Source organism: Oryx dammah, unplaced genomic scaffold, assembly GCF_014754425.2.
Source record: "Oryx dammah isolate SB20612 unplaced genomic scaffold, SCBI_Odam_1.1 HiC_scaffold_11, whole genome shotgun sequence".
In the NCBI taxonomy this organism is placed as follows: Eukaryota; Metazoa; Chordata; class Mammalia; order Artiodactyla; family Bovidae; genus Oryx; species Oryx dammah.
The window spans coordinates 31,497,520-31,511,355 of NW_024070195.1; the positions used below are offsets into that span (position 1 = coordinate 31,497,520).

The 13,836-nt window shown below is 42.9% G+C and overlaps 1 protein-coding gene and 1 long non-coding RNA gene across 3 annotated transcripts in view; one reads left to right on the forward strand and one right to left on the reverse strand.

Annotated features, from left to right (window-relative positions):
- The window catches only part of ENPP4 (ectonucleotide pyrophosphatase/phosphodiesterase 4), a 15,929-nt gene extending 2,368 nt beyond the window's left edge, over positions 1-13,561 (reverse strand). The window contains exons 1-4 of one of the 2 annotated variants that reach the window (XM_040249536.1): positions 13,297-13,561; positions 5,965-6,822; positions 5,138-5,308; positions 1-1,153 (exon numbers count right to left, since the gene is read on the reverse strand). The exon at positions 1-1,153 is cut by the window's left edge and continues 2,368 nt beyond it. In XM_040249536.1, coding sequence (XP_040105470.1) covers positions 792-1,153; positions 5,138-5,308; positions 5,965-6,790 — 1,359 coding nt within the window. In that variant the 5' untranslated portion in view covers positions 6,791-6,822; positions 13,297-13,561 and the 3' untranslated portion in view covers positions 1-791. Of the gene's footprint in view, positions 1,157-5,137; positions 5,309-5,964; positions 6,823-13,296 lie in introns of both variants that reach the window. The other variant, XM_040249535.1, reaches the window with a different exon arrangement.
- LOC120870060 overlaps positions 13,387-13,836 on the forward strand; it is a 17,879-nt gene continuing 17,429 nt past the window's right edge. Inside the window, exon 1 of the long non-coding RNA XR_005722709.1 lies at positions 13,387-13,645. This is a non-coding gene — a long non-coding RNA (uncharacterized LOC120870060). The remainder of the gene's footprint in view (positions 13,646-13,836) is intronic.

The window sequence follows — 13,836 nt, forward strand, 5'->3', positions numbered from 1 at the left end:
ACACACACACACACACACACACACACACACACACACACACACACACAATTAAATAACCTAAACAAAGGCATTAAGCATAAAGTGAGAAAAGCACTTTCTTCTATTTTCTTAATTTCCTCTTAGTAATGCTCTTCAAAAGATAAACCTTTTGAGGTTTTAATAGCTTAAGGGTCTTAACAGAGACACAAAGACTCAATCTTGTTATCATGGGGCTTTTGCTTGTTTTTTACAGTAGCTTTTCTTGAAATAGTTTCTTCATATGCTAGATCTTTTCTGCCTCGTAATCCGTTTTATTAACCATCACAGAGAATTTTCCTACCTCAAGGGTTTACTTGGGATACAAACTCTATTAAAGGTACATATAAAAATATAGGAAACTTTTCTTTCCTTATACACAAAATCCACACACTTTACAAAGATTTTTGTTGTATAATTTACAAATATAAAAATTTATTTGAAATGCACACACACTAAATTTTAATATATTTTCATCTCAAGATGTGTCTAATCTTCAGTGCCAAAAAAAAAGGGGTGGGGGGGCAAAGGCAGTATTATTCTCAAAAAAAGTTTCCTGTCAGAGAAATAGTTGGTGCTAACTAATGATCTACTAGCAATTTTCCCTACAATCAGAATTTTTTTTTGTATTAGCTAACGCAGCAAAACACAAGAAAAGACAAAATAACTGTAGCATGCCTGGTCCGAGTTCTTTCGAAGTATATGTTTTCATAGCTGTAACACCATTCCTTGGGTGTGCCCTACTTAAAGCCACCTTGTATAAACCCCGGCACGTGTTACCCAATCAACGGATCATCATCATCTTCTTGGAGCTGAAGTCGGGAAAATGGCCGGGGCCCAGAGACTCTGTTCTGCATGATAATGATGAGGCAGGTCAGGGTGGTCAAGACCAGGAGTGCCCCAATAACAATTCCAATGGCTTCTGGGAGGTTAATGCACCACTGGTCCACTAACAGACACTTGGTGTGACCAAAGGTTCCATTGTTGGGGTGTGGCTTCAATCCCAGGATGTGGCACATCATTGGATAAATATCCACCGTATTAATGGTGCTGTGTTTGTAGCCTTTGTGAAATGCAGGACCATGGGCAGCTAGAAACGGATTCATACTAGGCAGAGAATTATCATAACCGTGGTCACCTACTGGAAAAGAAGAAGATGATGTTAGTAAACAAGATCAGCCTTGCTATTATGAAATAACCTGTTTCTAGTGTAAACACACTGGATTGTCAGTTTAATTCCCATCCTTTGAAATTCTGATCACTTGGGCCAAACAGGGGCTAGAAAAAAAATGATCTATTTTCTTCAATTCAGCCACCTCCTGTATTTTGCACATACACCCCTCCTTTTTCCCAACTAGTCATGACCTCATGTTTTAAAACCTTCTCTCAGACTGATGGGTTTCTCAGTCCTAGCCCCAAGCATTTCACCTGTCAGCATCCAACACTGTTTGCAAAAAGCCCCTGCAAAGAGCACCAGTGATTAAGAGAGTGGTTGGGTTGAAGGTTCTGAGTAACTGGGGGGAGCAGAAGTGAGTAAACCAGTGAGTGGGGAGGAAGTGAGCCAGCGGCCTGACCTCTGTCAGCTGCCCCTGGACAAGACGCAGAATGTAGAATACACCATGGGTGCATGCGTGCTAAGTCACTTTAGCTGTATCTGACTCTTTGCAACCCCAGGGAATGCTGCCCACCAGGCTCCTCTGCCCATGGGATTCTTCAGGCAAGAATACTGGAGTGGATTGCCATGCCCTCCTCCAAGGGATCTTCCCCATCCAGGGAATGAACCTGTGCCTCTTACGTCTCCTGCATTGGCAGGTGGGTTCTTTACCACTAGTGCCACCTGGGAAGCCCACACCATTGGTTTCAGTTCAGTTCAGTCGCTCAGTCGTGTCCGACTCTGCGACCCCGTGAATAGCAGCACGCCAGGCCTCGCTGTCCATCACCAACTCCCGGAGTTCACTCAGACTCGTGTTCATCGAGTCAGTGATGCCATCCAGCCATCTCATCCTCTGTCGTCCCCTTCTCCTCCTGCCCTCAATCCCTCCCAGCATCAAAGTCTTTTCCAATGAGTCAACTCTTCCCATGAGGTGGCCAAAGTACTGGAGTTTCAACTTTAGCATTATTCCTTCCAAAGAAATCCCAGGGTTGATCTCTTTCAGAATGGACTGGTTGGATCTCCTTGCAGTCCAAGGGACTCTCAAGAGTCTTCTCCAACACCACAGTTCAAGCATCAATTCTTCGGTGCTCAGCCTTCTTCACAGTCCAACTCTCACATCCATACATGACCACAGGAAAAACCATAGCCTTGACTAGACAGACCTTAGTTGGCAAAGTAATGTCTCTGCTTTGGAATATGCTATCTAGGTTGGTCATAACTTTTCTTCCAAGGAATAAGCGTCTCTTAATTTCATGGCTGCAGTCACCATCTGCAGTGATTTTGGAGCCCAGAAAAATAAAGTCTGACACTGTTTCCCATCTATTTCTCATGGAGTGATGGGACCGGATGCCATGATCTTCGTTTTCTGAATGTTGAGCTTTAAGCCAACTTTTTCACTCTCCTCTTTCACTTTCATCAAGAGGCTTTTTAGTTCCTTCACTTTCTGCCATAAGGGTGGTGTCATCTGCATATCTGAGGTTATTGATATTTCTCCCGGCAATCTTGATTCCAGCTTGTGTTTCTTCCAGTCCAGCATTTCTCATGATGTACTCTGCATATAAGTTAAATAAGCAGGGTGACAATATACAGCCTTGACGTACTTCTTTTCCCATTTGGAACCAGTCTGTTGTTCCATGTCCAGTTCTAACTGTTGCTTCATGGCCTGCATACAGATTTCTCAAGAGGCAGGTCAGGTGGTCTGGTATTCCCATCTCTTTCAGAATTTTCCACAGTTTATTGTGATCCACACAGTCAATGGAATAGCTAAAGGACACCTCAATGTCCAGAGGGTCAGGGGACTGAAAATATTATAGGAGGGATTCTTGCCTTGAATGTGACATCTAAGCAGATGACTCCAATGTGTAATTCCAGTAAAAGTCAAAGAAAAACCTGATGGTCCCGGATATCACTCCAAAACGATACTCTCAACTATCAGCTTTATTTTTAAAAAATACTGCCTTTTAATATGCATCAGTTATATTTAACAAGGAGAAAGGAATGGCAACCTACTCCAGTATTCTTGCCTGGAGAATCCCATGGACAGAGGAGCATGGCAGGCATAGTCCATGGGGTCACAAGAGTGGGACATGACTTAGCAGTGGTAAAGAATCCGCCTACAATGCGGGAGACCTGGGTTTGATCCCTGGGTTGGGACGATTCCCTGGAATTCCCTGGAGAAGTGCATGGCAGCCCACTCCAGTAGTTTTGCCTGGAGAATCCCCATGGACAGTGGTACCTGGTGGGCTACATTCCACGAGGTCACAGAGAGTTGGACACGACTAAACAACAAAGCACACGTTTAACAAGCTCCCGCTTCCAGGTGAGTTCAGGTGACTGAATGATGAGTCTACCCGGTGCTTGCTATATCATTCTTTACTTCTTTATTTAATGTATCATTCTTTAATTCTATGTTTGAAATATTTCGTAATAAAAATTGCTGACTAGTACAATAAATAGCAGAATATAATGATATATATAGATATTATGATTTAAATGATATAAATGAGTATGATTGTAAATGAATACCATAAACCATATGATTTAATAATAAAAATATGCATGTGTACGTAACAGAAAAAGATCAGAGGGGGGGAAACTCCCACAATTAACATCTGTCTATGCTTCTGTATTGAAGAATTATGAATAGTTTTTGTTTCCTTTTCTGAACTTTTCTGTATTTTACAAGTTTTCAATAATGACTACATAAGGTAAATATTATGGGCTTCCCTGGTGGCTCAGCTGGTAAAGAATCTGCCTGCAACGCAGGAGACCTGGGTTCAATTCCTGGGTTGGGAAGATCCCCCGGGGAAGGGATAGGCTACCCACTCCAGTATTTGTGGGCTTCCCTGGTGACTCAGCTGGTAAAGAATCTGCCTCCAACGCGGGAGACCCGGGTTCCATCCCTGGGTGAGGAAGATCCCCTGGAGAAGGGAATGGCTACTCACTCCAGTCTTCCTGCCTGGAGAATTCCATGGACAGAGGAATCTGGCGTGCAAGTCCATGAGGTCACAAAGAGTCAGAGACGACTGAGTGACTTTCACTTTCAAGGTAAGCATTAATACTACATAAATTCTAACAGCCTTCAGTTTTACCCTTGCCTGGCGCATCTGAACTGCTATAGATCAGAGATTGGCAGATGACAGAGGCAGGTCAAATGCAGCCCTCTGCCGGTTTCTCTAAAGGGAGTTTCGCTGGGACACCCCACATCAGTTTGTTTAGGTATTGTCTGCGGCTGCTTTCCCACGGTTAGGCAGGACTGAGTAGTTGAGACAGAGACCAGCTGGCCCACAAAGACTAAAATATTTACTATCCGGCCCTTTACAGAAGAATTTTCTGACCCCTGCTATGGTCTATAAAATCAGATTTTAAAAACATGTATTCAAACTGAACTTAACAAACAGGCAAATAAGCTTCAGTTCAGGGGAGACCTCTTAATTCTCCCTTATACATTTCCTCAGTTTGAGGCAAGATTCTGCTTTGTTTACTTGGTAGATTTTTGTCTGCATACTTTCTGGTTCTTGCTCAGTGTTCTAAATAGCAGTAGCACTCGGGTATATTATTTCATCATGGGGGAATACTTGGACACATTTTTTTTAACACTAAAAAGGAATTTGAACTAGCTAATCTCTCTCCCTTTGTTTCTTGACTTCTCTTTTATTTTCTTTGCTTCTTCCTACTCTCTTATTTTTACAAATCAAGAGAACAATTCCTGAAAGTTACTGACAGTCACTGCAATTTTGGTAACAAAAAAGTAAAACTACTCCTTCACCCTTAAGATCACCCAATAAGGATCAAACTGTGGTTTCTAAAAATTGCTCTCAAATGGAAACCTGAGAATCATCTAGTTGAAAATCAAACTAATTATACTGTGTCAACATCTCTAAATCAAAGTACCTTGTTAATGTAAGAATGTCACAACATGTGATTTATCCCAGGGACAGAGAAGAAAAATCCTAAATAAATACTTACATTTTAGTGATGATTTATTTAGCACAATTGTCCAGCCTTCATCAGCAACCAAAATAATAGGCTGAATTCGATCACTATGTTGATAGTGAAACCTGGCAGGAATGTCTTCTTTGAGATAAACATTCATGTGAGGGTTACAGACTTTCAGTTTGCTATAAACCTTTGTTTTATCTGGAAGAAAAGGAAACAGCAAAGGAAAAAGGTCATGTTGACTGATCAGGAAAAAATATTTCTAACTAGAATAACTGGAAATAAGCCCTGAACAATGTTATCTATTAAATCCTATTAATCATTAAAAAAAAAAACAGGGCAATAATACTAATGTAACAGTGTTGAGTGCGCGCGCACACACACACACCCCCCTTTCACGCATTCACATATCTCTCTTTTCATTTTGTGATTATCCCCAGTGGACTTTTATACAAAGGGGGCAAATTTCACATCTAGCTTCCTAAGTAAATATAAACTAATTACATATTACTACTAACTATTAATTCTAAGATCAGTAGATGAAAATTATTAGGTATATCTCACACAAAAGTGTATATATATATATATATATATATATATGAGTCACTTTGATGTATACTTACACTTCAATAAAAAGATAAACATAAAAGAAATATATCAAAAAGCAAAGAAATTATCCTTTTGAACCTAAACGGCCTAAGAAAAACATCACAGGAAAAACACAGTCCTAACTCTGAGTGAGTATAAGAGTAGATGGTGGTGAACCACCTGAAGTCCAAGCTTCATTCTTTCTACAAAACCCTTCCTCCTCAATCAACTGACCCATTGAAATATTCCTTGGTTAAAAGTTTACTTACTTATTTTGGGAAGTATCGCAGCAACTGGGGTCAAGTCTATAAGAGTGTAGTACGAGGGGTCCAGGCAGCCATCCAAGTTTATCACCCTGTCCTTGGAACACTGGGTCATCCCGTGATCACTTGTGATGATCACATTAAGACTCTCCCACAGTCCTAACACCTTGAGTCTGTGAACCAGCTCACCAATGTGTTCATCTATTTCTTCCAGCACTCGGCGCATGTTTTCTTTATCTTCGGGGCCGTATTTGTGGCCGCTAGCGTCTGGTTCCTCCCAGTAGAGTGTTGCAAAGGTCACCGGTGGGTTCGAACTGCTCAGCCATGTGGTGACATTACTGAGCCTTTCCCTAAATGACACCGAGGGGTTGTAGTTCATGAAATAGGAAGGCGTGGTATTGTGAATGGGCACGTCAGTACCGGGCCACATAGCAGCAGCACTCGATCTGTTGTCCTGAAGCTGATTCGTCACCCAGATGGGGACTGCCTCATTCCACCAAAACGGGTCCTTGTCATTGTGGTCAGAAAAATGCTTCTTTGTGTTTACGTCATACATGGAATTAGCCACGATGCCATGGCTTTCTTCATACAGGCCCGTCACGATGCTGTAGTGGTTTGGAAACGTTTTCGTGATAAAGACATTTTTAACCTGCTCTACCAAGACACCTTCTTTGATAAAATTCTGGAGATGAGGAAATTCATAGTTCTGCAGATAGTCAGCTCTGAAGCCATCAAAGGATACCAGCAGTAACTTAGGTGCTGAAGCGGAGGAAGAGTTCCCTCTACAACCAGTCATAAGTCCCGAAAACAAAAGCATTAACAGTAACTTCATAGTGAACGTGCTAAAGGGGGTAGTCGGGGTTCCTAAGATAAAAAAACAAACAATTCCTAAGTAGTCATGCTGATTGATTTGGATTCGATTTCCAAAACTGAGCCACCAGGAAACGAAAACCAACACTTAAAAACTGTTTATATGCCAGCTTTACCTACATTAACTTAAAAATCAAATGCTGTCACTTACTGAAAGGTAACTGAATAAAGCTAAAGTGGGAGAAACAACATTGCCTTTACTTGTTGAATTATATGTCCTGCCTCATTTTCATGCTCTGAAGGGGGTATGGGCCATTCTCATACTCCACACAAATATGACTGCCTTGCTTGTCTGCAAGAGCAAAAGTTATTCTAAATGCTTAATAAGAACAAATGAGGAAATAAAAACAATCCTTTTACACAAAACAGAAATAATGCCAAGCGTTCAGAAGCTCCAGAGAAGAAGATTATTTTTCTAGTTTAATGGCTGGTACCCATCGTTCCTTTTAATCCTCAGAAATTAGGGTGTGGAAATTCTACCAACTGGCTCAACATCAGTTCCTATTGAAAAATACTGGCATGCGAAAGGGGAGTAGGGGGTTTCCGTGGTAGCTCAGACGGTAAAGAATCTGCCTGCAAGGCGGGAGACCCAGGTTTGACCCCTGGGTTGGGAAGATCCCCTGGAGAAGGAAATGGCAACCCACTCCAGTATTCTTGCCTGGAGAATTTGATGGACACAAGAGCCTGGCGGGCTACAGTCCCTGAGGTCACAAAGAGTTGGACACGACTGAACAACTAACACTTTCCAAAGGGGAGTAAGAAATAAATATTATTTGAGGAAAAAAAGGCCCCACCTCCCTCTGAACCTGCTCAGTATTCACAGGAGGTGAAGAAACAAAGTCTACAGGCCCTTGGATGCCACAGTAACTTCGGAAGAAAAGCAACAACTGTTGAAATGCATTTCATCACCACATCCCTTTTAGACTTCCTTTCTACTGTCAAAGACTTAACAGCTGGCCCTCCGTATTCACAGGTTTTTACATCCATGGATCCAACCAGTCGTGGATGGAAAACCCAGAGGGCCAACTGTATTCACTCACCAAGCCCTTTTATATAAGAGACTTGAGCATCTGTGGATTCTGGTACCCACTGGGGCTCCTAGAACCAATCCCCTACAGACACCGAGAGGCCACTTAACTGCCTTACCTCGTTCCCCAGGCTCAGAGAACTCCCTGACTTTTTACTCTTTTTTAATAACCTACTGATTACAAAAACAGCTCTCCCCAAACAAATCTCCCTGCCTTCAGTCTCTCTCTTCTTTGGTGCTAAGAAAATAGGATATGTGATGTAGAGTGACTCTCCACAGCTGCTGTACTTCTTCAAGTCCTCAACGTCTCTTGTCTGGAGCCCTTCTACCTCTTACCTGATCTTCCTACCTCAATCATCTTCCTCTTATTCACCCAACATCTGCTCCCAACGTAACCTTCCCTGTAGCTCTGTTCATGACATTTCCCTAATAAAATCTGTATTCAAAGTCCCCCTGCCTATACAGAATGTCCCAACACTCACTTCTGCCTGGCATTCAAGTCCTTCCACTATCCAGGCCCAACCCACATGCAAATTACTATGAAAGACTTACAGAAATCATTGTTGTTGTTGGTCATTAAGTCGTGTTTGACTCTTTTGCAACCCCATGGACTGTAGCCTGCTAGACTCCTCTGTCCATGGAATTTCCCAGGCAACAACACTGGAGTGGGTTGCCAACCTTAACTCGCTTTTACTCCCTGCACAATGCTATCACAATCTGTCTGAGATGTAATATAGAGACAATAATCATTTATGTAGGTGACTTGTAACAGTTCTTCAGTAATAACCTGTGTTTCCAAACCTCTTAAAGCTACTTTCTACACATTAAGTCTTTGCCCAAACACTCTTTTAGGTAATTTAAAAAAACATTCAATAAATATCTAATATAACTAAAGTCAACACCACCAAAGTTTATGGATGTGCCACATATCAGAGGACAAGAGCTTCTCCGTGTGGCTCAGAGTAAAGAATCTGCCTGTCAATGTAGGAGACATGAGTTCCATTCCTGGCTGGGGAAGATCCCCTGAAGGAGGAAATGGCAACCCACTCCAATATTCTCGCCTGAGAAACCCCAAGGCCAGAAGGAGCCTGGTGGGCTACAGACCACAGATTGCAAGAAGAGTTGGATATGACTTTGCAACTAAACACCAACAACCCAAGAGCTTTATACTTCTCAAATACAAAATACTCAAAATAGGGACAAAATAACAAAGCAATGAACTTGGCTGTCATCTTGGAAGACTGACAAGGAGCTTGAGTGACTTCTGTTCTACACCACCGCTTCCTGTAATGGTGAGCTTGAGACCCATACATCAAGTATTGTTTTGAAAGCTAAGCCCTTTGAAGAATCACTACAAATGGAATATCACAGGATGTCTAAAACTTTTCCAGTAGGGTTGCTTCTAAGAGTAGAGGGATGTGAAAACAATTCAACAAATGGTGCTGAGATGACTGGATATTCACATGCAAAAGAATAACTTTGTATCCCTCAGTTCATACCCTGCACAAAACTGACTCAACATGGATCACAGACCACAGTTAAGAGCTAAAACTATAAAACTATAAAACTGTTAGAAGAAAATACAGGGATAAATCTTCATGACCTTGAGTTAGACAAAGTTGTTTTAGATACAGCACCAAAAGCACAAGTGATTATAAAAAAGTAAATAAATTGAACTTCACCAAAATTAAAAACTTTTACATGTGGAAGGATACCATGAAGAAACGACAACCTAAAGGATAAGAGGAAATATCTGCAAACCATATGTCTGATAAATAATGTGTATCTACAATACATAAAGAACTGTAACAACTCAACAATAAAAGTTAAATAATCTAATTTTTTAAATGAGCAAAGGAGCTGAAAAGACTTTTTTCCAAAGATATAGAAATGACAAATAAGCACATGAGTATGTTCAACATCAACAGTAATCAGGTAAATACAAAGCAAAACACCACGAGATACCCCTTCATACCCACTAGGATGGATATAAAAAACAAATAGACAGATAATAACAAGTAATGGTGAGGAAATACAGAAACTAGAATTTTATACACTGCTGATGAGAATGGAAATGGTCCAGGCACTTACAAAACATTCTGGTAGTTCCTCAAAAGTTTTAACAGTTACCATATGACCCGGAATATCTACTACTAGGCATATGCCTATGAGAAATGAAAACATATGTCCACAATGAAACTTGTACACAAACGGTCACAGCAGCACTATTTGTAAGAACCACAAAGTGGAAACATCTCAAGTGTCCATAAGTGATAAACAGATAAGAAGTGGTACGTCCACAGGATGGAACGCTATTTGGCAATAAAAAGGAATGGAGCGGTAATACATGTGACAATTTGGATAAACCTTTGAAACTCTGTGCTAAGTGAAAGAAGCAGTCACAAAAGATCATTTATTCTATGATTCTATTTAGATGAAAAGCCTAGATGTGCAAATCCATACAGATGTAAAGTAGATTTGCCCAGAGCAAGCCGGTGAGGAGAAATGAAGAGTAAATGCTAACGAGTATGGTGTTATTTTGAGCTTCCCTGATGACTCAGATAGCAAAGAATCAGCTTGCAATGTGGGAGACCTGGGTTCAGTCCCTGGGTTGGGAAGATCTCCTGGAGTAGGAAATGGCAACCTACTCCAGTACTCTTGCCTGGAGAATCCCATGGACAGAAGAGCCTGGTAGGCTCCAGTCCACTCCAGTACTCTTGCTTGGAAAATCCCAAGGACGGAGGAGCCTGGTAGGCTGCAGTCCATGGGGTCACTAAGAGTCAGACATGACTAAGCGACTTCACTTTCACTTTTCACTTTCATGCATTGGAGAAGGAAATGGCAACCCACTCCAGTGTTCTTGCCTGGAGAATCCCAGGGACGGGGGAGCCTGGTGGGCTGCCATCTATGGGGTCGCACAGAGTCGGACACGACTGAAGTGACTTAGCAGCAGCAGGCTCCAGTCCATGGGGCTGCAAAGAGTCGGACAAGACTGAGTGAATAAGCACAGCATACATGGTGTTAATTATGTGAAATGTGTACTCTATAGTACATATCTGGGTGTTTTAACATAAAATGTTTTACTGTATTTCCCACACGCAAAACAAGAAAAACCTGTGTCTGCCCCTCTCTCACAAAATACGTACAAATCAAAAGCTTTCTTCTCCAAATCTTGAGTGAATAGGTGGGTCAAGGCACATGTGCTGTTTATCCTGAGGTTCAATAAACCCTTCTGCTGGATCCCTGTCTTAGACTTAGAAGTAGGCTCTGAAATCAAAAGGATGCTGGAACCTGAACCCTCATTTAGCAGGCAGGCGACTATGGGCAGATCTAACTTCTCCCAGCTTCCCTTCTCCAGGGGATCTCCCCAACCTAGGAATCGAACCCAGGTCTTCCACCAGGGAAGCCCTTCCCAGCTTCAGTTTCCATGTTTGTAAAATGGGGATGCATGAAGTTTTAAACAATAGGTCCTCAAATTTAGTTTCTTTTTATCCATCCTAGTTACAAAGCTTGTTATGTTAGGGAAAAAGTCTGGACAATGACAGGCAGACTATTATTGTAAAACTATAAAGTAATTTGAAATAATTTAGCCTAACCACTTCTTTTTACACAAGATAAAGCTGAAGTTCTGTGACTGGTCACACTCAGGAAGTAATGAGTAGCTTTACCGTCTGTGTGCTTACCAATTTCAGGTTATTAACAAGTTTACAAGTCTGGTAGCAGCAAGTTTACAAGTCTAGGATTAATCTCCAAACTAACGTCTACTGCGTTCTGTTTCATTACAATGGGGAAGGGGGGTGGGGGTATTAAACCGTAAACAAAACACCAGTGAGAACTTCTCAAGTATTTTCAAGGAATTATAAAAAATCACTAATTGTTATATTTTAAAGCATTGGGATAAAGTCTGTAATTTTTCAAACCAAAAAAATACCAGGGAAGGAAAAAAGCAGAATCATTGAACTACATCCAGATAACCCAATAGCAATGCAAGTTGTATGTAGTTTTCTTCAATTCAGGGGCCAAAACACATTTTACTTCATCTGGGATGACCTTATTACTTGGATGGAATGCATCTCAGGCCATTCTCACTGGCATTCTTAGCTGCTTGAAATTGGGGGAGTGTGACAGTTAAAGGATATGATGAAAACCACTATTAGCCTGCCATCTGCTTCCTAATACAAAAGCCTTATTCTAAACACTTCACAAATACTATTTATAATCAGTTTTAAAATACAATGAAAATAGTATTGTCTATGCACATAGATAACTTGGCTGGTTTTCCCTATTATTAGTTATTTTCTTGATATTCTAAGGAAAAACTAAAGCTACTCACTAAAAGACTTTCTTAGAAACTCTAGGCTTCTAAAGTATTCTTCAATTTTCCAGCACACACACACACACACACACACACACACACGCTCATTTCTGGCATCTTCAAAACAGCTCCACTTAATTTTACTTTCTACATAATAACTCCCCCTGTGTATTCATCAAAATTCTTCCAAATTGTATTTTGTAGCTAATTTAAAAGCGAGGAGGATATATTTATTGTTATGAGCTCCTTGTGGACCCTAAGGGGCTCATAACATTTATATTTTATATATTTTAGCTATAAAATATCTTCTCCCTGCTTTTAAATTCATTTAATTTCCTTAAAAGGGCTCAGAACAACCTCTAGAGGAAAGGAAAAAAGAAAAGAAAACCGGATATTAAAAGGAGCAGTTGTCTTAGTACTGGCAAGGTTTCCGGCTTGGGTCCACCAGAGGGTCGGGTGGTGAAACAAAAAACCCTAGTGGGGTCAGAGCTGGTATAAACCTGAATCTGTCCGTGGTCACTAGCTGCCCTTCAAGTCTCAGAGCAGGACTGTCTCCATCTGTACACTGAGATGCTGTGCCCGGAAAAGGAAGCTTAACTGTAAAATGCTTAACACGGTGGCCGGCCAAGAAAAAGCACTTCGATGGGATCTTTCTCGTTAGGATTTCTAGGAAATTCGTTTTTTCAATTTGGCTGTGTCACGACCACTGACTCTCAACGAATACTCAGGCCACTGCAGGTTGATCCGTGCCCTGGACCGCGTTCGGGTTCAATGAAACGCCCGTCCCACCCGCCTCCTCAGCCTCCACGGCTATCAGGCCGACCCCCTCCGCCTCTCTCCGCACGGACCCCGCTTCACCTCTCTCCCCGCTGCCCGCCCGCCCAGGCCGCGCCCACTCGCTCAATTTCCTTTCCGCTTTCCACCCCGCCCTCCGCCGCCCCCAGCCAGCCAGGCACCTCCCGGCCGCTCCGGGGTCCCTCGCGGCTGTCCCCTCGGGGCAGGTGTGTGGGTATCAGGGATAGGGGATCTCACGACCACTATTTTCAAAGCCCCCTCCCCCCGCGGCGGGCGGGGGAGGGGGCAGCATTTCCGTCCGGAACGCCGGGTGCGCGAGGCTCACACTCACCCGCTGCCTCCGCTTCTCTGCAGCGCGCGGAACTGGGCGCGCGCGGAACCCGACGCTCGTGGGTCTCGGGAGCGACGGAGACCTGAAGGCGCAGGAGCCCGACCGAGTTCTTCCTGAAGCGCCTGCGCAATAGAGGGGCGCCTTCCCCCCACCACAATTAACAGCTCCTTCCTCCCCGACACCCGCGCTGCGAGGGGCGCTCCTAGGGTTCGCGGCCGTCCCGCGCGCGACTGCGGAACAGGTTTCCAGCCTGCAGGAACCCAGCCGGCGACGGAGCGTGAGACAGGTCCTCGGATTGGATGCCGCAGCCGCGGTCTATGTAACTCCCTTTCCGATTGGTTGGATTCAGGTACCACCTGGAGACAGAGGCTTTGGTGGGGCTGAATTGGGTCCGGAAGGAGTGTTTCGTTCTCTCCTCCCAAGCCCTTTCCCTAAGCTTCCCAGGGCTGGGTGCCCTTCAGGGGACCTGAAACGCAGCGAGTCCCGGAAAGGGCCTCTGGCTATTGCCTGCGTCAGGCTTACAGCCCTTGCAGTTCACTC